Source organism: Geotrypetes seraphini, chromosome 7 (assembly GCF_902459505.1).
Source record: "Geotrypetes seraphini chromosome 7, aGeoSer1.1, whole genome shotgun sequence".
NCBI classification, from domain to species: domain Eukaryota; kingdom Metazoa; phylum Chordata; class Amphibia; order Gymnophiona; family Dermophiidae; genus Geotrypetes; species Geotrypetes seraphini.
The window spans coordinates 82,851,851-82,877,346 of NC_047090.1; the positions used below are offsets into that span (position 1 = coordinate 82,851,851).

At 40.3% G+C, this 25,496-nt stretch overlaps 1 protein-coding gene across 4 annotated transcripts in view; it reads right to left on the reverse strand.

Moving 5' to 3' along the window:
- Positions 1–775: 775 nt before the first annotated feature.
- Positions 776–25,496, reverse strand: part of STRN3 (striatin 3) — a 317,039-nt gene continuing 292,318 nt past the window's right edge. For all 4 annotated transcript variants that reach the window (XM_033950963.1, XM_033950965.1, XM_033950962.1 and 1 more), the window contains 3 exons: positions 17,017–17,124; positions 15,376–15,462; positions 776–2,513 (listed from right to left, as the gene is read on the reverse strand). In XM_033950963.1, the coding sequence (XP_033806854.1) occupies positions 2,344–2,513; positions 15,376–15,462; positions 17,017–17,124 (365 nt within the window). In that variant the 3' untranslated portion in view covers positions 776–2,343. The remainder of the gene's footprint in view (positions 2,514–15,375; positions 15,463–17,016; positions 17,125–25,496) is intronic.

A 25,496-nucleotide genomic window follows, 5' to 3' on the forward strand; every position in this document is an offset into this window, starting at 1 on the left:
TCATGGGGGAAGCCTCTGCTTGCCCTGGATTGGTAGCATGGAATGTTGTTACTCTTTGATTTTGGCCAGGTACTAGTGACCTAGATTGGCCACCAGGCTTGATGGACCATTGGTCTGATCCAGTAAGGCTATTCTTATGATTTGCTCCAGTTCTTCTGAATCACTATTAAAGAATATTTTCAGCATGGGTATCTTCCCAATATAAAATAATAATTTTATTTTTCTGCTATGAATTTTTCTACCCTCTGCTCCTTTCTCTCTGTCATCTAATGAGATAACTGATTCCCTCACAGCCTTCTTACTTTGAAAGTATCTGAAAAAGCTTTAATTTTAGTTTCTGCCTCTAAGTCAAACTACTTTCAAAATTGCTTTGGCTTGCCTTCTTATTGTTTTACATTACAAACTTACCAGTGCTTATTCTCTTTATTTTCTTAATTTGGAGCTTTAGCTTTGTTCATCTCACTATTTTACTATACTGAGATTGCATGATTTTCCTTTGACCTTTTTTAATGCATGGCATACATTTGGTCTGGGCTTCCATTCTAGAATTCTTGAACAATATCCATACAGACGACTGCCCTCTAGTTAAACTAGTGTTCTGAGACTTAAGTGGATTATGAGCTGGATTATTTTAAACAAGAGTCTTTACTACTGCCAGAACATCTACTTTGTGCCTGAACAAAGCAGTAGTTCCAAAAAGCCATTCTCCATTGTAGGAAAAAGAAGCAGAACCATATACAATGAAAATAATGAGACTTAAAACTACTATACTTAACTCATTACAGTAAACAGCAATATATATAAATGTGTGTGTGCATGTTTATATATGCCATTTAATATTTATTATATGCATTTTATATACAGTATTTTTCAACAACTAGACTTTTGCTATATGGTACAGTCTTAAAAATTTGTCAATTCATAGTTTGTAAACCAAAACAGTATTACAAAGCTCATCAAAACTTGCACACTGATCAGAAAAGTTTTGTGGAAGACTAGAAAAAATACTTTGTCTTTAGTCATGCGCTACACAAAGTCTTTAGTTACACCATAAAATGAAGCGTATTTGAAAAAAATGAATAAAGCAGGGAATACCTAGATCAAAAGACAGAGTTCTGAATCCCAATTCTTTTATGCTTTGTATACTATTTGTAACCTCAAATAAGAACACTTTCACACCAGACGTTTTTAAATAATCCTTTTTTTAGCCCCAGAGTCAAATTAATTACAGATACAACAAACTAGTTTTGCAGTTTAAAATAAAAATAACTACAAGCTATATTTTGAAGTCTGTTTTTAAACTGTTCTTAGAGTGTCACAGTAGATGGACAAAGCCCTAAAACTTACATAAAAAGATATAAAGACTAACAACCTCCCCAAAGTAATAAATAACAATAGGCCATTAGGAAGATGGGTAATTCTTGATAAATAAACTTGTAAATACAGTTGAAGATGTACAAAATATCACATAGTGATAGGATGCTGCAGTTCATATTTTTTAAAGGGTTTGATGGAGGGAAGGAAAGGTTACACCTGACGTGTTGCATTTTTGCATTTGGACACACTTCTCATTATTCTATTACTGACAATTAAAGAGAGGTAATGATTCAACATCCTTACAAGAGGACTAAGTTGAACTATTCTAAGCAAAAGAAAGTAGTTACACAGCAGCAGTTCATATGAGATCTCTATGCAATGCTAGGGTTCTTTAATGCAGATAAAACATTTTCAATGCCATCTTGAGCACTGTTATGACAGGCTAAATATATAAAAAGACTTATAAAAACTAGATTTTTATCCAAACCCTTTTCTGTGCAACTAATGCTAAAATATTTTAAGTTAACTTTTCTTGTTCCTTAAAGCAAAATAAGAGTTTAAAAGGAGAATCTGTAGTTAATCAACAGATAAATAGGTCACCAAAAGATGAAAAGCTCAGTACCTTCTCCCCTCTTCAAGAGCACCATATTCCTAACCCTAAGGCAGCATGGAGTCCAAACTGAAAATTTTAAAAAAAGTGTTCTTGTAAGATTAGACTCCATGGTTGCTTAGGCATCCAAGGAACAGACATGCTCAGTTCATACCCAGTCAAAGCTACAGATACTGGTTTCCTTATTCTGTCTCTCCCCATCCCCCATCAAGTACAGTATTACTGTTTAAATTAATGAGTCCAACATTGAAGGTCATGGCAGCTTCACATCAGTTGCTACCTGCCCTCCCATACAGTCTTCAACAAGACAGATGTAGTGTCTTAGGTTGGCAACTTTGTTACTGATGGCAGTGACACATTCCCTCTTTGATGCTTTGTCCAATACATCTATTGTTACAGCACAGGTTCATTTTATGTCACACAAATACTTTAGCAAGAGCATCAGCTCCTGCACTGGCAATATATGCTTTGGAAGGGTGAAAAGCTACATCATAAATGGATTCATCCAGCTTCTTCCTGTGAGCTGTGATTTCCTGTACACATGTCTTGCTGTCCAAGTTCCACAACCTAATGGAACAGTCATGACCTGAAAACAAAGTGAAGGCATTGAATTTATTTGAACCTAAAATTCTATGAGCACACAAAGATAGCTAAAATTATGACAGCACAGGAATGTTATACTCTTCAGATCAATTAATAAACACACATAGTTGACTAGTCTGATGGCAGATCTATGGGACTGAGTTGGGAAGCAAGATGATGAGATTTTAAATTTTGTTTTGGTAAGGCCAGCTTCAAGTGCTAGAATATGAATAACTGCTTGTACTAGGGAGATATAATAGAGGTCTATAAAATACTGAGTAGAGTGGAACGGGTAGACATGAATTGCTTGTTTAATCTTTCTAAAAATACTAGGAACAAGGGTCATGCGATGAAGCTACTAAGTAGTAGATTTAAAACACATCAGAGAAAATATTTCTTCACTTGACATGTAACTAAACTCTGGAATTTGTTGCCAGAGAGTGAATTGAAATCAGTTAGTTTAGCATGGTTTAAAAAAGATTTGGATAATTTCCTAAAACAAAAGCCCATAAGCCATTATTGAGATGGTTTGGGGAAATCTACTCCTTGTTCCTGGGATAAGAACATAAGAATAGCCATACAAAGTCAGCCCAGTATCTCAATTTCATGGTAGCCAATCCAAGCTACAAACCTGGCAAAAATCCAAATAGTAGCAACATTCCATGCTACCTATTCAGGCAGTGCCTTCCCCTATGTCTATCTCAATAGCAGACTATGGAGTTTTCCTGCAGAAACTTGTCAAAACCTTTTTTAAAACCAATAATATTAACCGCTCTTACGACATCCTCTGGCAATGTGTTCTAGAGCTTAACTATTCTCTGAGTGAAAAAATATTTTTTCCTATTGGTTTTAAAAGTATTTCTCTATAACTTCATTGACTGTTCCCATGTCTTTGTAATTTTTGATGGAGTAAAGTATTGATCCACTTGCACCTGTTCTACACCAGTTGGGATTTTGTAGATTTCTACCATATCTCCCCTTCAGCTGTCTCTTTTCCAAGCTGAAGAGCCCTAATCTCTGTAGTCTTTTCTCATATGAGGAGAGGTCCATCCCCTTTATCATCTTGGTTGCTCCTCTTTGAACCTTTTCTAATTCTACTATATATTTTTGAGATGTGGCGACCAGAATTGAATGTAATACTTAAGGTGAGGACGTAGCATGGAGCAATACAGAGGCATTATATCATTCTTAGTGTTGTTTACCATAACTTTTCTAATAATTCCTAGCATCTTGTTAGCTTTTTTGGCCACCACCGCACATTGGATGGAAGTTTCAGCATATTGTTTACAATAGCACCCAGATCTTTTTCTTGGGCGCTGACCTCCAAGGTGGACCTTAGCATTTAGTAAGCAGCATAGAATTTGTTTATCTCCTTGGGATCTTGCCACATAATTGTGACTTGGATTGACCACTGTTGGAAACAGGATACTGGGCTTGATGGACCTTTGGTCTATCTCAGTATAGCAATTCTTATGTTCTTATGTATGTGTGGATTAAAGAGCATAGGGGAAAGAAAAGAGGAAAGGAGGATGAAATCAGTTCAACTAAATATTTAGGTTTGTACAAAATGTTAAAATTAATTTCCTTCTATGTAAAAATCAGTCAGTAATTACCAGTTTCTGGATATCCACAATAAATATGCACAAGTTAAATTTGCATGCACTACCTCTATTCTGTGCAAATCTATCATGCACATTCACTCTGGATATCCAGAAAACCTGACTGGATAGATGTGCCCCAAGGACTTTGTTGAGAGCCCCTGCTCTAAGCTGTGCAAGTGTGTGTGCACACATCAGAAAGGAAGCAACCACATGCACAAAAGTTTTGCTGGCAAAACACAGATTATTTAAAGCTACTAATCTTTCTCCCTTTTCCTCATCTGGTTTGAGCTGCAGGTTAGAGAATGATACGGGGACAAATTTTTCCCTGTCCCCACAGGAACTCAATTTCCCTGTCCCCATGGGTTTTGTTGCTGTCCCTGTTCCATTCCTGTAAGCTGTGCCTTAACCGCTCAAGCCTCAAACACTTATGATTTTAAAGTGTTTGAGGCTTGTGCAGATGAGGACAGAGCATGCAAGAATGGGACAGGGATAGGAAAAGAACTTGACAGGATGGGGAAAAATTTGTCCCTGTGTCATTCTCTACTGCAGATCCTTGCCACGGGATCACTCCTTCCCTGCCTAAACACACACCTAAACACACATTTGTGCTGCACAGCATTGGACGTTTGGGTTGACTTTGCACTTTCGGAGTCTTGCAAGACTTGAAACCACAACATTCAACCACACACTCAGTGAGTCACAGCAGGGAAGCAGTGACCCCAATGTTTCATCATGTTTCTGCAAACCAGGAAAAGTGATTTGGTGGACTGAGTTCTGACCCAGACTGTGAGCCATAGGTTGAACAAGTCTTTGAGTAGTGCCTCTATAGAAAGTTTGTATATGGGGGATGTCTGGCAGGTATGTGGGGTTTACATGAGATGTTGGAGAGAGAAAGGGAGTTGTATGGGAAGGAATGGGATGGTGGCAGAAAAGGGATAGGACTGGAGAGTTTGATTATGTCAAGGTATTACTTGAGAGGGTCTTATGGGGTCTGTAGTCTTTACAGGGGTTTAGGGTTGTTTCAGTTTTGAGTGAGTATGTGGTGATAAGATGTGGATACATTTTTCAGAACATTCTTACTCTTTCCCTTTTACCAGACCAACTAGCAAGAATGTCACTAAGTTAAAATGGAAAAGAACTATAAATTTGTTTAAATATGAGTAGATGGATGAATGTGTTGAAATGGCAATGCCAGCATTGAGCAACAGCGTTAGCTGCCTCCAAATGTGAGTCAGTGGCTTTCAAACCAATTAAGTACATGAACTGCCTAGATATTTTGTTCTTCATGCCATTATTCACAACTATGATCCTTGTATTAATTATATTGAACGCAAGAAAAAAAAGTGTATGATTCTATATCTAAATACTGTCTCAAGAAGCTGAAATCTATGTAATATCAAGCAATGTTTGAAATTTTGAATGACCTTTTGTCAGAACTGGCATCGTTGACCACACTACTTCAAAAATGTAATCCGATGCCTAGTGAGGCACTTCATGCCATATATGCAAAGATTAATAAAATCAGGAGGACAGTATCTCTGTGATACAGTTTTGTAGAGTGAAAATGTCAAAGCACTTCTAGAAAAGAGTTCTCAGGAAAATAATTCAGTAGATACCATGGTGGTATTAACTTTTTTTTTTTCCCAAAACTGTTTATTAGAAAGGCAAAATACAACTAAACCAGCAGAAACAGCATTTTCAATATATAGCAAACAATGAACACTTACCAACGAGAACATGATAAAACAATCAGAGTACAGGTTGGGTTCTTACACCCAGACTCGGCCCATTCCCACCCTACTAAAAGCTCCCCCCTACCCCCCAACCTACTGGCAATAATGGTACCACAGGCTTCCTTCCGTAACCTATTGACAACTTGACTCTTGATCAGAGGTGGTAAATAAGATGCCCAAATGGACAGGAAAATCTTACTCCGTTGATAGTGCATTAACTTTTATAACTGCCACTTGCATTCATTTGAAAGAGAGATTCCTGGAGAACGAAGTGGAAGAATGAGCTGCATTCAACTGCGTGGCAATCTCACAGTATCGGTTTGCTTCAATTTTGGAACTAAACAGGTTACTTCCCTATACTCATCATACACAAACTTCTTTGGTGAATGTGATGTTGTTTTCAGCCAGTACAATGACTTCAAGTTTACAGCTGGAGTCCATATACAGTAAGGAGAAATTAGGTTCTTACCTGCTAATTTATTTTCTTTTAGCCTCTCCAGACCGGCACAGGCATCTTAACAAGCGGGTTATATTTCATCAGAAAAAACAAAATCTGCACGCGCAACACCCACAAGAACAACACGACAATAGACAGGGTGGGGTCCTATGCCAGTCTGGAGAGGCTAAAAGAAAGTCAATTAGCAGGTAAGAACCTAATTTCTCCTTCTTTAGCAACTCTCCAGACCGGCATAGGCATCTTGTGGGATGTACCAAAGCAGTCCCCATCCTGGGTAGGACCCCTGAAGGGCCGACACCAGAACATGCTCACCGAACACCGTGTCCCGACATGCCTGAACGTTTACACGGTATTGTCTGACAAAGGAATGCAAGGAAGACCATACATCAGCTTTACAAATATCCACTGGAGGCACTAGCGAAGACTCAGTCCAAGAAGCTGCCTGACCCCGAGTGGAATGAGCTTTGAGAAATTCTAGAACAGGCTTTTTCTGAAGAAGATATGTGGACGCAATAGTCTCCTTGATCCAACACGCAATGGTAGCCTTGGAAGTGCCATCCCCCTTACGAGGACACGCTAAAAGGACAAAGAGACAATCTGATTTTCTGATCTTCTGGGTCATTTGAACATAAGAGCGAATAACCCAAGAAACATCCAACTTGCGCAACTGATTCTGCTCTGCAGATCCGTCCCGAGAACCCAACACAGGGAAGACCACTGACTGATTGACCTGAAAAGGAGAAACTGCCTTAGGCAGATAGGAACAGTCCGCAAAATAACCCGCTCCCTAGAAAGTTTCAAGTTTATTTAATCTTTGATATACCGTTTATCAAAAACATACCTAAATGGTTTACAATTATCAGAATATTGTTAACATAAAATAAAATAAAAACTTTAAAGTAAAAAAGTAGTGCTGGAGGGGAGCGACAAAACAAATAGATTTACTGGAATAAAAATGAAAAGTAGGAAATGGTAAGAGCTTAAATACAATGGCAAAAATAAAATGTTAAAAGGAAGGGAAGAAACAGGAGGGCATTAGCACACTAGGTTAGGGGTCGCTTCCAAAGAAGTGTTTAATTCGGGACTGCCGATTATAAGGATGCTGTTAGGGCTCAGGGAGAATAGAGTCAAACTGAAAAAGTGTCTTTGAAAAGGAATGTTTTTAAATTACATTTGAATTTTTCAAGAGATGTTTCTTGTCTGAGATCTGATGGAAGGTTGTTCCATAACGTGGGAGCAATGACTGAGAAAATGGTTTTGCGGGTAGAATCAAGAAATAGTTCACGATTAGGAGGAACACAGATTCCGGGAAGGGGTATACGGAATAAGTAGTTTATCGATGAATGCTGGTGAATTGGACTGCTTGGTTTTAAATGTTGCAAACTCTGTCAAAGGAATCCAATACTTCCAAGAAATTGAGTGATTAAAGAGAATATGTCATATCTAATAGAAAATCACTCTTGTAAAGTTTTGGGGTTTTCCCCTGTTTATTGCCTTCGAGTCTCTGAGCATCAGTTTCATCACTAGTTGATACACTTTTCTTTTTGTAAATTTTTATTATTTTCCAATATAAACAGTGCAATATAAATGTGTACATTTGAAAAATATCAACTATAAAAACACACCTTTGAACAACAAATTTTAAAAGATCGTCATTATCCCCCCAACCCTTTATAAACCTGAAATAATATAATATAGACATATTCCAATACATTGCTATGAAATACCCCCCAGATGCCTCACTAGGTCCACATACCACAGTTGTCTAGGCCAACCTGGGGCCACCAGAATAAGAAGACCCGGAAGACGCACAATGCGAAGAACTATGCCTACTAATGGCCACGGAGGGAACACATACACCAGACCCTCCGTTGGCCATGGATGGACTAGAGCATCCAGACCTTTGGCCTTACAGTCTCTGTGGCGACTGAAGAAGTGGGGTGTTTTGGCATTGCCACTTGTGGCCATCAGGTCCATCAGGGGCTGACCCCAAGCTTGCACTATCAACTGAAAAGCCATGTGACTTAAGACACCACTCTCTGGGATCTAATACGTGTTGACTTAGAAAGACCGCTTGAACATTCTCCACTTCAGCTATGTGGGAGGCAGAGATGTCCCGAAGATGAGACTCTGCCCAGACCATGATCAGAGCCGCCTCTTGCACCACCAGAGTGCTCTTGGTGCCCCACTGATGATTGACATAGGCTACCGCTGAGAGAACCCGAACTGACTTGCCCGTTAAGAAGGATCGGAAGGCTAACAGTGCCTGATGGCTCTGGTTTCCAGAACACTGATTGACCATGTCACCTCCTCAGTGTACCAGGTGTCCTGAGCTGAGCGACTGAGACACTGAGCTCAATTGAAGAGACTGGCCTCCGTGAGCATCACCATCCACTGTAGCTGATACAGACTCACCCCTTGTCTAGAAGAGACGTCTGGAGCCACAAAAGAAGACTGCAGCGAGCCAAGCCCCTCAGAGGAACAGGAAGATCCAGACTGTGCCTCTGGGGCGACCACCTTCGAAGAAGAGCATGCTGAAGCAGATGCATGTGGGCCAGAGCCCACCCCTCCATGTCCAGGGACTTGGAGAAATCCTGCGCCCAAGGACACCTGAATGCCATAAGCAGGCAAATTTGAAAGATTGCAATTTGCTTACCCGGGCCTTTGGGAGAAAGACCTTGCCCAAGGAGGTGTCGAACAGAACTCCAAGATGCTCCAGGCACTGAGATGGGGTCAATTGACTTTTGGAAAGGTTGGCAACCTGGCCCAGCGACTGCAGGAACTCCACCAATCGAGCCGTGACCCAAGTGCTCTCTTGCACTGACTTCACTCGAATCAACCAGTCATCCAGGTAGGGATGAACTATAATGCCCTCTTTGTGCAATGCCACCGCAACTATCACCATAACCTTGGTGAATGTCCACTAAGCCGTGGTCAGACCGAAAGCAAGCGCATAGAACTGAAAGTGCTGACCCAAGATCGTAAAGCGAAGGAAACGCTCATGGTAGGCCCTGAATGGAACATGCAAGTAAGCCTCCGTCAAATCGAGAGGACAGAAACTCCCTCAGCGAACCACCAGAATCACCGACCTCAGTGACTCCATGTGAAAAGAAGGAATCCTGAGAACCTTGTTGACCCCTTTCAAATCTAAAATGGGTCGATAAGCCCCCTTTTTCATGGGCACCACAAAGTAAACCAAGTACCTGCCGGAGAAACACTCCTGAGGAGGGACTGGAACTACTGCTTTGAGATCTAACAATCTTTGAAGGGTCTGGCGAAAAGCCTGCTTCTTCCACGGTGCCTGACAAGGCGAAGCTAGAAAAAGATCTGGCAGGGAGTGAGCAAACTCCAGGGCATAACCATCCTGGGCTGCGGGGGAAGACTGGGCTCCCTGCCAACAGCTGACAACTAGTGAGACACTAGTGGCGGGGAGCCCTGGACACCAGTACCCGCTGCCGACGAAGCTCCTCTAACACACCAGCCCACATAGCCGTTTTTAAGCCAGCTGTGAGTGCCTCGCATCTGGAGCACAATGAGCACTTGTTTCTTTGCAAAGTGCTCATTGGTCCATACGTGACCTAGCTAAAGAAAAGTGATGGTTAGTTGAAAAATATAGTAATTTACAGCATATTTAAAGGGAAAGCAACCCTTCAGACTGGCACTGCCTCAGGATTTTTTATTTTTTTTACACAGAACATATTCCACTGGCTCTCAAAGCAGTATGCCTTGCTTGATTTAGGAGGCAAGGCTTACAGCTGATGCATCTCTAAAAAAATATTGAGGAGGTGGAAGAAAGCTCAGTCCAGCACAAAATTAGGGACAAGGAGTCCTCAACAAATTCCAACAGCGCTGAAACAAGGGAGATGGATACAACTCACTCAACCTGCTGGAGACAGAGAAAACTGAGGTAATTAGGGGGAGTAACTTATTAAGTACCATTCCAAAGTTTTGTCTCAGTCTCCTGCTGGTCATGATGAGATATAACCTACTTGTTAAGATGCCTATGCTGGTCTGGAGAGTTGCTAAAGAAATGTCTTATTCTATTCTCGGTTCAATATTAGCTAGTCATTATAAGATTCACTGACTAGCAGGTTTTTAATTATCCCCACATATTCACTGCTAGTGCCCACATGTTGCGCAGCATTAAACATCTGGGGTGAATTTTATCCGCAGTGTTCAAACAGTTGGATGTTGACTACTGAACTATTAAATTTATATTCCTAAATTTGCACCAATTTTTCAGCCCAAATTAGGAGCATACATTTTTAGCTCCAAATTTATCTTATCTTATTGTTGTTTTCGGTGATTTTAATTTGCATTTTGATAGGTTCAATGATTCATATGTTAATTATTTTAAAGATTTAATGACTATTCTAGATTTACAGTGGATTACTGTTGATTCTAAACACTGCTGGTCACATATTAGAAGCAATACTTCTTCATCATATTTGGTTGGAACTAATTGAGTATCTTGTTAATATCACCTTCAATTTAGTCTGATCAGTTTTAAGACAGAGTTTATTTTCTTCTAAGAGGGTCATGAAAACATATTAGAAACAGAAAAAGGGTTGGAGAAAACCATAGTTTACTAAGGAAGAGTTTGAATCTACAGCTACCTCTGTTTTTAGGTTGATGAAATATTGAGATGTGATAGAAATGATTATGAATTGGAATTACCAAATATCTCAATTGGTTGATCAATTAGCTCCTCTAAGATTGGTGAAGGATAAAGCACAGTTAACTTACCTGTAACAGGTGTTATCCAAGGACAGCAGGCAGATGTTCTCACCCAGTAGGTACAGACAGTGCAAAAGTATACTTTCACTTTAAACTTTTTGCAAGTTTTAAGACTACCCATACCGTGCATGCGCCAGTGCCTTCCTGCCTGACAATGGCTCATGGGATCATCAGTACAATCATCATCTCCTCGAGCTGTGAGCAATCCAAAATACTCTATGCATGTTCCAGGATCGCCTCCTTAATAAAGTGGTACTCATTTAAACAGACAATCAGGTAGCCATGTCCTATATCAGAAGGCGGGCAAGCCATGGTGCGGAAACCAGTCAGATTCCACAGCAAACAAGGGAGGCCGCAAAGGAGGCCTCAGATGAACTGTGTCCCATAGAAAAAGGACATCCAGAAAACTGCCAGGCAATATTGCTCAGACAGGACAGACTGACAATCTGACACTGTAGGGAAGCCACTGCAAGGACCTCCTCAGGCAAACCTGCAGAAAATCTAGCACCTGAAGAACTGAGGGAGAAGAAACATCCTCCTGTCGACTAATGCATCAAGCCTGGTAGCACCGCCCAACTTCCACGTAACATAGAAATAGACGGCAGATAAGGGCCAAGGCCCATCTAGTCTGCCCACCCTAATGACCCTCCCCTACCTTTCTCTGTGAATAGATCCCACGTGTCTATCCCATTTGGCCTTAAAATCAGGCACGCTGCTGGCCTCAATCACCTGTAGTGGAAGACTGTTCCAGCGATCAACCACTCTTTCAGTGAAAAAGAATTTCCTGGTGTCACCTCGCAGTTTCCCGCCCCTGATTTTCCACGGATGCCCTCTTGTTGTCGTGGGACCCTTGAAAAAGAAGATATCTTCCTCCGCCTCGATGCGGCCTGTAAGATACTTGAACGTCTCGATCATGTCTCCCCTCTCTATGCGCTCCTCGAGCGAGTATAGCTGTAATTTGTCAAGCCGTTCTTCATATGGAAGATCCTTGAGTCCCGAGACCATCCGGGTGGCCATTCTCTGCACCGACTCCAGTCTCAGCACATCCTTGCGATAATGTGGCCTCCAAAATTGCACACAGTATTCCAGGTGGGGCCTCACCATGGATCTATACAATGGCATAATGACTTCCTCCTTACGGCTGACGAAACCCCTTCGTATGCAACCCATTATTTGTCTTGCCTTGGACGAAGCCTGCTCCACTTGATTGGCAGACTTCATGTCCTCACTGACGATTACCCCCAAGTCTCGTTCTGCTACCGTTTTTGCTAGGATCTCGCCATTAAGGGTATAAGACTTGCATGGATTTTGGCTGCCCAGGTGCATAATTTTGCATTTTTTGGCATTGAAGTTGAGTTGCCATGTCCTAGACCAGTGCTCCAGCAGGAGTAGGTCGTGCATCATGTTGTCGGGCATTGAATCTTCGTCTGTTGTGCATTTGCCCACTACATTACTTACTTAAGTAGGTTGCCACTGTGGACTTCCACTTGCTGTGAAGCAGTACAGCTATCAACGCAATAGAATAGCCCCGGACCAACAAGGCTGCGCGTTCAATAGCCATGCTGCAAGACCACTCAAAACACCCTTTTCAAGACCCCCCCCCAAATTGCTAAAACAGGCTGTCACACTGTTGCATTGTGCTGAATGGGAGATAATGCAGGCAATGCTGGAGCAGTATGTAGGGAGATCCAAAGCCTCAGGAAGCTGTAAAGCTGGATTTTAAGTCTTCTGACCACCCCACCGGCCTGACCACCATGGCCGGTGACTTCTGTCACCCTTGGATACAATGTGCAACCATCTGGCAGAGGCATGTAGTCCGGTTCTGATCCCAGTCATGTCATCATGGAACTGCTCAGCCTGCACTACACCCAAACTTGGACAAACCTGGGATTAGTTAGCTCCCGATCCCGGAGCCTTGATCTATCCTGCAAGCTGTCCATGGGGTTTACTACCTTGCAGGGAACCCCCCATAAACAGACGTTCTCCAATTGTCTGCGATCTCCCGCCACAAAGATGTCCCTGCAGGGAACCTCCACAGCACAAGGGCAAACCCGCGAGGGAAATACCGAAAACGTTACCGAGACTATCAAAAGAAAACACGAGTAGAAGAGATAAGCTCCTACATGCTTTGAATGTAGAAAGCAAGACTGGAATCTACTGGGCATGCTCCAAGATATGCTAGCAGAGAGAGGAGTTATGACTTCAATCATTTGAAGCTTTCAACAGTGTCTGGCAGTCAAAGATGCATAAAACCCACTGGTGCTGGAATAAAGTTGGATTATATAAGAACCTTAGTTATTTGTAATCTTTTTGGGGCTCATAAGAACCCAGATCCCCGAATTGGAGGAAGTATGGGAGTAGCTGATGCCTCTTATACATACTGACTAGCTCTACGAGGATGCAGGGGGGGAGGGTTTGAGGGGTATTAACTTTACAAAAACTTGACGACTATGTAGTGGCAGTAGATTGATTCAGGTGATTATGCCATATTGGTTTATGCCTCTGTAATATCATGACTGCTGTTGTTTGTCATCAATAAAGTATTTAAATATAAAAAATGAGTGAAAAAGAAAGTTTAGCCATTAATAGCTTCCATAATTTTGGTGGCGGAAGTGCTTTTATGGAACAGTTTGACAGGACCACTCATGTTACTATCTGATGTTACTATCTGATATTCAGAAATTTCAGAAGGTGTTAAAGACAACTTTATTTGTAGAAGCCTTCTCTTGAATATTTGTTTGGAGAACTGTTCAGATGTATGTAAATTAATTAAGAACATAAGAATAGCCTTAAGGGGTCAGGCCCAGCAGCCTGTTCTCTCGGTAGCCAATCTAGGTCACCAGCAACTGGCCAAAACCCAAGGAGTAGCAACATTCCTTGCTATTGATCCAGGGAAAGCAGTGGCTTCCCCCATGTCTTTTTCAATAGCAGACTATGGACTTTTCCTCCAGGAACTTGTCCAAACCTTTCTTAAAACCAGCTACGTTATCCGCTCCCACCACAACCTGCTTTTTGATTGATTTTTATTTTACCCTAATTTTTAACTAAATGTAAATCGCATTGGATTTGGATTTTGCGATTATATCAAATATTTTAAATAAACTTGAAACTTGAGATAAGGAGACCAGAATTGAACGCAATACACCAGATGAGATCGAACCATGTTGCAATACAGGGGCATTATAATATTCTTAGTCTTGTTAACCATCCCTTTTTAAATAATTCCTAGCATCCTGTTTGCTTTTTTGGCTACTTCCTCACATTGGACGGAAGGTTTCATCATATTGTCTACGATGATATCCAGATCCTTTTCTTGGGCGCTAATCCCCAAGGTGGACCCTAGCATCCAGTAACTGTGATTCAGGTTATTCTTCCAATGTGCATCACTTTACATTTGTCCACATTAAATTTTATTTGCCATTTGGACGCCCAGTCTTCCAATTTCCTAAGGTCCACCTGCAATTTGTCACAATACGCATGTGTTTTAACAACTTTGAACAGTTTAGTGTCATCTGCAAATTTAATCACCTTACTCGTCGTTCCAATTTCCAGATCATTTATAAATAAGTTAAATAGCACCAGTCCCAGTACAGAACCCTGCGGCACTCCACTGTTTACTCTCCTCCATTGAGAAAAATTACCATTTAACCCTACCCTTTGTTTTCTATCCGATAACCAATTCCTAATCCACAACTGAACTTTGCCACCTATCCCATGACACTTTAATTTTCTCAGGAGCCTCTCGTGAGGAACTTTATCAAAAGCTTTCTGAAAATCTAGACACACTATATCAACCGTCTCACCTTTATCCACATGTGTATTCACACCTTCAAAGAAGTCAAGCAAATTGTGAGGCAAGATCTCCCTCGGCTGAACCCATGCTGACTCCGTCTCTTTAAATCATGTTTGTCTACATGTTCCACAATTTTATTTTTTATAATTGTTTCTATCATTTTGCCCGGCACTGAAGTGAGGCGTACCGGTTTGTAATTTTCCAGATCCTCCCTGGAGCCCTTTTAAAAATCGGTATAACATTGGCCACCCCCTCCAGTTTTGTGAAAACTGTATATATTCTTTGTGAACCACTTAGTTATAACCAGGCTATAAACTTTTTAAATAAATAATAAATTAATGCTATGGGAGTAAGAAAGCTATCTGGACATGTCCGTTCAACAAAGTGGCAAAATACGTAAGCAGGCAAGTGCATATTGTTCTATCCTGATGCTACTGGATGATGTCATCCATGTGTGGCTGTTTCATATTGCTTGTCAATGGAGAATTTATTTTTTTAATCTAAAAAAACATGCTAAGGACTATGAAAAAGAACAGTTGACTTACTTCCCGACATCAAGTAGATCCCATTAGGGTCTACAGCTAAACTTGTCACAGCATCTAAATGAGCAACCATTGAATGGATCATTTTACCTAAAAGAAAGCACAAAAAGTCATTTTCATAGCATAAGCTAAATACTTTAGTTTTTTTAGCCAAATATCTTTCCAATATATGCAATATAGAATGCTGGCTAATATTTAAGCTCTAAGATTTCAATACAGCAAAAAAAAAAACCTTTATAAAAAGAATCTTTTTATACAAATTATTCCCAAAGCATTTTGAAAATTAGAACCTTCAATTTCTATTTTTTTATCCCTAATGTTCCCTTTTTCTTATATCGGAGTACCTCAGAAAAAAATGGCTGAACACTATAAAATTGGCTGGCTGTGACAGTTAAAGGGGAAGTCTCTTTTGAAACAAAGTCTAGCACTAGACACCTTCCTGCCCCAGAGTGAGAATGTACCACTTTCACAGTGTAGGACAGCTCAATTTAGGTTCCTTTAATTTAACTGGTCCTTTTTCTTATATATTTCTGGGCCAGAACCCCAGAGCCATGCCTGGTAGTGTGCTTAGCTCTACAGCACACAGAAGGCCGGATTCTGTATAGGACGCCCAGTCTCAACAGCTGCCTAAATGGCTTTTGAGAATCACACATGGGCGTCCTATATAGAATTGGACAGATACCTAACCCTGCCTAACCACCCAGATTCTCCAACTGTTGTCCATGTCACAGGCACCAGTTAGAGAACTGCGTTGTCATTGAGCTGATTGCCGATGGTAATCTCCCTGCGACGATAAGTAAGTTGGCCTGAAGGAGGGATATCCACTCCCTTCTGCCAGAACCATGAAGCTCCCCCCCAAATGTCCGTGGCAGGAGGAATGCTCAATTCCTCCTGCTGCCACAGAGATATTCCTCAGCAGGAGGGATGCCCACTCCCACCTGCCGCCACTTGGAGACACCCCGGGCAGGAGGTACAAAGGAGGGATACGATTAAAAAGCTACAAGAGGGGGGATGATTAAAGGTACGGAGGATGATTTAAGGTACTAGGGGGAGTACATGGGGGGTATGGGGCCTGCCTGCCTGTCACTAGGCCTGCCTGCCACTAGGCCTGCCCACCCTGTCTCAGCCCGCTCTGTGTCCTGTCCTAGCCTACCACTACCACCGGGGGGAGGGGGGGATAGAGAGGGTACAGAGCCTGGCAGGGAGGGGGGACAGGGTGCAGAACCTGGCAAGGAGTGTGAAGTTGGGTGCAAGGCCTGGCAGGGAGAATTTGGTTCAGAAGGAGTTTTTTTCTTGTTTTCCTCCTCTAAATATAAGGTGCGTCTTATGGTCAAGTGCATCGTATGGAGCAAAAAATACGGTAGTTTGAGAAGTTTTTCTTCTAGTTAATCATGTGGGTATTCAATGAAAATAATATTTTAAATGATTGATTATGGGCTTTGTTTAAGGAGTTCTTCACATAAAGCAGCAAAACAGAGATTGAAATAGAGCTATGCTAAAAGATCGACTCCCACCTGCCTTCCATCAAATGAGACTAACAGAAGATAGTCTCATATATACAAAAGCAAATCAAGATAAACCAAGATACAGAACAGCACATGCAAAATAAAAATTCTTCTTTTAATGATACGTTCAAGTCCTTACCCGTTTTATTATCAAAAAATTTGATATGTCTGTCTTCATGAGCTGTGATGGTAACAGGAAGCGTGGGATGACTTACTACTTTATTAATGTGACTGGTGACCTGAGAACCTAAAATAAACAATACATAATTTAACACACAAATTTAAATCAATTAAATTTAACACAAAGCAATCTATCAAATATGTTGGACTGTACCTTCTGCTGACACTAGTAGCATATTTAAACTGCAGATTATACAATTTGTAAACATATTGCTTTAGCAAACTGTATATCTTTACGTCTATAAAACAGAAATTCAACCTAATTGTCTGAAGGAAAAGAACAAAAGGTGCAGTTTTTTAGTCTATATTTTGTAGTTAGCCCTGAAAAGAGTTTGCAAACCCCATGCAAAACTGTTGTGTGTCACAGCCATCCAGGGCAGGGGTGCATGTAACGCACCCCACTATGGATTCCAGAACAATATTGTAGTATGGTTGCATAATGTAACTCATTAAAGACAATTATCTGGTCATCAGAGACATTTTTGGACCATTGATGTGAAATTCTCAACAAATGCTCATTGGACTTTATGATTTTAATCGTAGACACATCTAAAGAAAAAAAATGACATTTTGAAAAAAGAACTGGGAAACAAAATCACAGCTATAAAGAAAGAAAATGACAATTTTGAGAGTCTGTGATCAAATAGATTTTATGTTTGGCTGCCAATAAAATGCTTTTGAAGACCAGGCATACTCTGCTCTCTTCTACTGGACCTGACTGAAAAACACTGCAGTCTGTACTCACTATGAAATGTGCTGATTGAAAGAAACTGCAGACAGAGCTGAGAACAGCTCACCAGGAGATCATTTGCCTCAGTGAACTGGAAATCTGGATTTCAAGTCTTCTGCTGCCTCACTGACCTGACCAACATGGCCAGAGACCTCCGCCATCCTCAGATACGCCGTACAAGCAACCTGGTGGAGGAACACAGTCTGGCTCCGATCCCGGTTGTGCCTCCATGGAACTGCTCAGCCTGCGCTCTATCCACTAGCGGATGGACCTGGGTGAGCAAGCTCCCAAGGGAATAGTCCCTGAGTCCCGATCTGATGTGCAGGCTGTCCAGAGGGCTAACTGACAAGCAGAGAATTCCCCCCTAACCAGACTTTTTCCAAAGGTCTGCAATCTCCCACAGTCAAGGATGTCCCCACAAGGAACCTCCACAACATGAGGGTGAAAACCACGAACGAAAAATACTGAAATTAAACAAGTGTCAGCCCAGACTTAGCTGTCAGCATTTTCTGGTGGCCCATGGGAGATCATATCAGTCATATATGACCTTAGGGCATGTCAATGCAGATAGCCTTAGATTGCCCAAGAATGCCTAAATTACATCAGTGCTTAAAGGTAACAAAGGACCTTGGAACAGATAAGAGATGCAAAGATGTGCTAAAGACAGCTAAGAGGTGTTAATGTCTGGTGCTTAAGATGGACAGCTTAAGATAGACAGTAGCCCCAGCTGCATGTTCTAGCACAGATAGGGCAAGTTTCACTAATCAAACCGATCGAGTACCGATTGGTTTGCAACCCGATTCACTAACCTTCCTCCCGATACAATCAGCACCCGATCCGATCAGCGCATGCAAATGAGGGAAAGGGCATGCAAATTTTGAAAGGCAGCAATTCACTAAACAATTTGTACAACACCGATTGGGCTTGCCGCTCGAATAACCTACATCTAAAGATCTTCAAATGCTGTTTAAAGTTATATCATGCCTATTATAATATATTTGAACCACATGTGGGGAATCTCAGAACGCTACCTGTCTGCTATAGTGTCATGCAGTACAGTGTGGCAGCACTCGTCACTGGCTCATCCAATCGTGTATTTTTTAACCTATATTTTTTTCTTTTTTCTGAGTTTTATATTATTATCTTTTCTTGATATTTCTGCTCTTCATACAATTTCATGTACTACTTAATAAATAATCTAATAGTTCATATCAAAATCTTTTCAAGGGTTTCAATTCATCATAAATTATCTATTCCATATAGTTCATTGTCATTTCATTCATTTCAATGGATTTCATTATTAGTCACCTTCAAAGCTTTTTCTCCCTATTTGGATTTTTTCCCTTTGTAAGGTGGCAGGAACTTATAAGACTAGAGTCTTCACTTATGGAGCACGATATGATTAAAATTTTCAGCCTTGTGGAGTGCTGACATTCCCTATTCTTAATTAAATTATATTTGAGGCTTAATTGACAATACTTCCTAGTTGTGCAAACTAATTTAATTTATAGTGTATATGCAATAAGTTTGCCTTATTATAATTGTATTTTCACATAAATATAAAACTATTTCTTGTACAATCCCACTTTATTCTGGGACCAGTGGGTTATTTCTGTCTACCTGCTAGGATCTGTAGGAAGCCTCAAAACATCAGAGGTTTTTTCATTCCCCGTAAAGAACATAAACTTAGCTTATTTGTTCAATGTCGCTGTTACACTATGCTCCACCTTACAAAGGGAAAAAATCCAAATAGGGAGAAAAAGCTTTGAAGGTGACTAATATGAATACTAGGCAGTTCATAAACTTTCACAACATTGATATAGTTTAAGAGGTGCAGAACTTGGGTGTGATAGTATGTGATGATCTTAAGGTGGCCAAATAGGTTGAAAAGGCAACAGTGAAAGCTAGAAGGATATTTGGGTGCATAGGGAAATCTCACTGGCTCCCAATTAACCACCGTATCGCTTTTAAAATTTTATTCCTAGTATTTAAAACCCTTTCCACAAATGAGCCCCAATATATTAATAAATTACTCATCCCTTACATCGCATTCTCTCCGGTTAACTAATCAAAAGCTCATGGAAGTCCCCTCCCTGAAAATTATTGGAACTCGACGACATGATATGTTTTCAGTGATGGGTCCGCAACTTTGGAACACTTTACCTCAGCATGTAAGAGAGGAAAATAATTTGAGTTGTTTTAAAAGTAACTTAAAGAGTTCCCTTTTTTTGGGGGGGCGCTAGTGAGCCCTATGGGATAGGAAGCCACGAGCACGAGCTCCGTCGGTAAGACCCGATCTTCACCCAAATAAAGGCAATTTAAGCCAGTTTTGCCAGCGCAATTTTGTCGCGTTATAGCACTGACATGGCAACGGGTAAGCCATCAAAAAGAAAGAGCGCCGAACTGCCGTCGCCAATGAAAAATGCCGCGAGCAAGATCGAGGACGCGACTTCCGCGGCCATCTTAGACGAACTGCGATCGATCCGTGAATTATTAGTAGACACTAAACAGGATATAAAAGATGTGAAAAGTGATATTGCCTCGCTGAGAGAGGACTTTAATGTGGCACAAACAAAGTCTGACCTTATGGAAACCAGGCTGGTAGCGGCCGAATCTTCAATCAAGCACCTGACTAAACAGACCTCCAGAATCGCCATCTTGGAACGTGCTCTGGAAGCTGCTGATAATCATGCCAGAAAGAACAGCTTCAGGATTCTAGGATTACCGGATGGGAGGGAGGCTTGTGACTTAGTGGATTTCTTAGCACAACTCTTGCCTCAACTGCTGAAAATGCATGATGATTTTAAAATTGAATTTGAGAGTGCCTTTAGACTTCCTCAGCCTGCCTCTTCACACAAGAAATTTCCAAGACCCATTCTGGTCTCTCTCCTAAAACATCACCAAGTTCTTCAAATAATGCAGCACGCTAAGCTTCACTCTCCCATAGTATTTGAGGGCAATAAAATCATCTTTCTACCAGACCTCGCCAAAGAAACAGCTAAGAAGAGGAAACTTCTGCTTTCATATCGCCGCCAGCTTAAAACTATGGGAGCTAAGTTTGGCATGTTTTACCCAGCACGACTTCGGGTGACTTATAATAATGTCACTAAGGATTTCCTACAACCGGATGAACTAGCAGACTTTATTGAAACTGCGAGACCTACTGCAATAGATAAAACCTGATATATGTAAATTACAATGTGGGCTTTGTGTCTCCTGTTTTAAATGCAACTTATGCTTACTACACTGTTTTCTGTTTACCTTTACAGTATTGACATAAGTGCTGGCATTATTCCTGCTCTATAACATATATCTTGATTGTTCTGATGCCTTTCAGTCTCTTTATCTCACCGATTGACAGAGTGCTTTTTGGGTTTTTTCCTTTCCCCTTAGCTCTCTGAACCCACGGTATGGTTAGCTGGTTTAATGTAGTTTTATGCCTTCTTACAGAGTGCATTGATTGTAAAAGTTGCAGGTGTTTTCAAATGTTTTGCTATACATTTATATTACTGTTTAATGATTTCCTTTGGTACCTATCTCCTATCATCACTATATTGATAGCACAGGTCACATATCTATTCTTTCCTTGTCAATGTCATTAACATGCTTTTCTCTAAATGTAAAAGGGTTTCACAATCCTGTTAAGACGCAAAATACTCCACTACACCGAACAGCATCAACCTGACATTGTCTTCTACCAGGAGACCCATCTCACTCCTGAGGAATCCTTGAAGGTGGTACCTTCCTGGGCTAATGCTCCTCTTTTCTCTCCTTCCTGTGGCAGGAAAAATGGTGTCATCACACTGGTACGGAAGCGCCCAGACGTTACAATTGTCTCTTCATCTTATGATCTGGAAGGTCGATGGCTTAAAACGGTATTGCTAGTGGGCTCTACTCAGCTCAGTGTATACAATATATACACCCCAAATCAAGATAGTCATTGCCTTTTTTGAAGCTTTAGCAACTGAAATTGGCTCTTCTTCTTCTCCAAATTATTTACTAGGAGGGGATTTCAATTTAATATTATCACCGGAAAAGGATAGAAAGTCGAGAGTCGCTTATAAAAAAACCAAAAGCATGGTACTGTCTCCAAGATTTGCTTTTCCAACTGAAGCTGGTTGACCCATGGAGATTGATGCATCCTGATGACTCACTATTTACTTACTTCTCTCCACCCCATGTATCTTACTCTCGTATTGATTTTTTTTAAATTAGTTATTCTTTGGTAAATAAGCTGGACTCTTCGGATATACAACCTATCTCAATATCTGACCACTCCTCTATTACTCTTTCATTGAAAAATGTGGCTTTTACTCATTCGAAAGGCTCATGGAGATTTAATGCCTCTCTATTATCTGATACTCAATTTATTTCTCATGTGAATGATCATATTCGTGAATTTTTTTATTTTAATCTAGTGGAAGACACTTCGTGGCAGACAACTTGGGATGCATTCAAGTCTTACATAAGAGGAGTGATCATTGCGTATTCCTCCAGGAAAAAGAAATCGGAACGTGTGTGCCTGCAAAATCTTGAATTGGAAATAGCTAAATTAGAGTCCTTACACCATAATAATCTTTCTAATAAATCACTACAAGATCAATTGAATAAACTCCGATTTTTATATAATGACAAACTCAGTACTACTGCTTCCTCAGAGCTCTTTTTGCAATCAGCGAACTATTACGCTACCAATAACAAAGCGGGCCATCAACTTGCCAATTATTTAAAGATAAAATCCGAAAGAACCAATATCCCAGCTATCAAATCAGAGTTGAATGGTATATTAGTGGATAGTTCTGCTATATGTCAACATTTTCAAAGTTATTACAAAGAACTGTATACCACAGAATGTCCGAGAGTGGACTCGATAAATGACTTTCTACAGTCCTTAAGTGGCCCTAAACTGGATGATCATGATAATGCTGCCCTTCTACAACCTCTATTATTGGAACAACTTACGGACACTTTGCAATCTATGGCAAAGAGAAAAACACCGGGTCCAGATGGACTATCTGTGGAATTTTACCTTGCGTTCCAATCTGTGCTCCTTCCAAGAATGGTATGTTATTTCAACCACCTATTCAAACAAGGTATGGCCTCTGGTTCGATCATGGAAGCTACAATTATTGTCTTGTTAAAACCTGATAAAGATCCCTTGATGGTTCAAAATTATCATCCTTTATCGTTGATAAACGTTGATGCGAAACTGTATGCCAAGCTTCTGGCCTCTAGACTACAAGTAGTACTACCAAAATTAATAAACTCTGATCAAAATGGATTCATGAAAAGCAGATTGGCTAGTGACAACACCAGACTTTTTCTCATATCATATCTTTAGCTTCGTCTCATATGCCTGATGGAGTTACAATGGCTTTGGATGCGGAGAAAGCCTTTGACCGCGTGGAATGGCTATTTATGTTCCAAACGTTGACTTGGTTTGGATTTCATGCTGATTTTTTACGCATGATTCAAGTTCTGTATTCTAATCCTTCCACGAGGCTTCGTATTAATGATGTATTCTCCACAGCTTTTACTCCATCCAGAGGGACGCGTCAAGGGTGTCCGTTATCACCTCTATTGTTTAATTTAGCATTAGAACCTCTTCTCATCTCCATTAGAAACACTCCGACAATTCTTGGATTTCAGTTTAAGGACCTGACGATAAAATTGTTGGCCTACGCGGATGATGTCCAAGTTTACACTACTCTGGACTCCCTTCCACATGTCATTCAAACGATAAAATCCTACTCATCTGTGTCTGGGTACAAATTAAACACTACAAAGACAGAGGTGATGCCCCTTGCTGGTAATCCATGTAGTGACATTGTTGCAGCTTTGAATCTGAAATATGCTCCTTCAAAATTAAAATATTTTGGAGTTTATTTTGGTGACTCGATACAAGAAACTTTGTTATATAATGTGGACTATATTTCTCAAATCATTCAATCTAATGCATCACGCTGGTCACCTTTAAACCTGACATGGTGGGGTCGGCTGGATTCACTCAAGATGGTGCTTGTGCCGAAAATAACATATATATTATCTATGATCCCGGTTCTCTTACCAATGGTGGAGTACAAGAAATTTGAGTCCATGATGATGAAATTTCTATGGAATAACAAGGTTCCCCGCATTGCCCTGACAAAATTAAAATGTACGAAAGAAAACGGAGGAGTCAATTTTCCTAGTCTTTATGACTATCATCTGGCTTTCCTTTGTAGACAAGGCTCTAGATGGCTTACAGAACACCCTTTTTCAACTACTCCAGCTTGGTAACAACTGGAACATCGCCTCTTTGATAGTCAATATCTACAATTCATACCTTTTACTCAATCAGTCGACAACATTCACTTGAAACCTATAATACTCTCCACCAAAATTGCGCTATCCACGGTTGATAACCTCGCTGATGTGCCATGGAATCCACACTTGAAAATTCAGGGTCAATACATAGAGTGGAAATCGTGGCGAAAGAAGGGTGTATGGTCGATACATCAGATCAAACCCGATGGATTTATTTTAGATTATCCAAAACTGGTGGCCACTTATGATCTCGAACCTAACCAATATTACCAGTGGTTGCAACTGAAACATTGTGTGTCCACGTTTCTGAAAACACACGACCTCTCTTCTGAAACCCCTTCTATTCTGACTTGGTCGTCCAAAATTGGGTCAAGTACTGGTCAAGCTTCATTATGGTACAAAATTCTTCACAAACGGAAATTTACTCCTCCGCAAGTACTGTATGATATTTGGATAAAGGATACTGATTCAAAAGACTTGGATCTCATATGGTCTGAGCATTGGCTTTCCTCTTTTAAAGCGTTGAGATCATCTGCTGTTCTACATATGGTCCTTTTTCTTTTTCATAGAGCTTACAGGACTCCGCTTAAGCTCTCTAGATTGGACTCCTCAGTCTCCAATAAATGTTGGTCTTGTTTACTCTCTATTGGCACCTTTGAGCATATGGTATTTGGTTGTTCACATTTACAAGTTTTCTGACAAAATATTTGGTCCACGATATGTAAAATATTGTCTATTACTGATAAGATCTCCTATTCAATATTGATATTTGGTGCTCAAGCTTTGAAATCACCTTTGGACAAATTTGAGGCTAGGTTATTGAAATGTTTGTTACTTTTAGCCTTTAAGTCAATTCTCTCCTGTTGGAAAGATTTCTCTTCGCTTAGACATGTTATGTGGTGGAATACTGTCTGTCTATTCTCTAAATATGAAAAAATTGCTGCTGAAAAGAACAATGCCCTGTTAGTTTATAAAAGGGTATGGTCACCTGTTGTTAAATATTGCACTGCTTGATTCTATATGTATTGCTGAATTGGACATTGCTGAGTTTGATCCTTTAATTACTTATTTCAGAGTTGGTACTAGATTATTCTATACTATATTGTGGAAATGTCTTTACCTGCTTATAACACTGTGTTCTTTTTGATGCCCTCTATATGATGTGCGTTCGCATTGTTGTTTTCTATTTTTGTATTTTGTTGTTTTGAGCAAAACAATAAAAAAAGATTGAACTTAAAAAAAAAAAAAAGAGTTCCCTTTTTAAAGATGCTTTTAATCTTTAAATTATGTTCAAATTTTACATTAGTTTCTTTCAGGTTTCCATTTTTCCCTCCCTAATGTTATTTCCTTTTATAGTTCTCTTCTGTACTTTAAAATATTGAATTATAGTTCTGTCCCTCTTT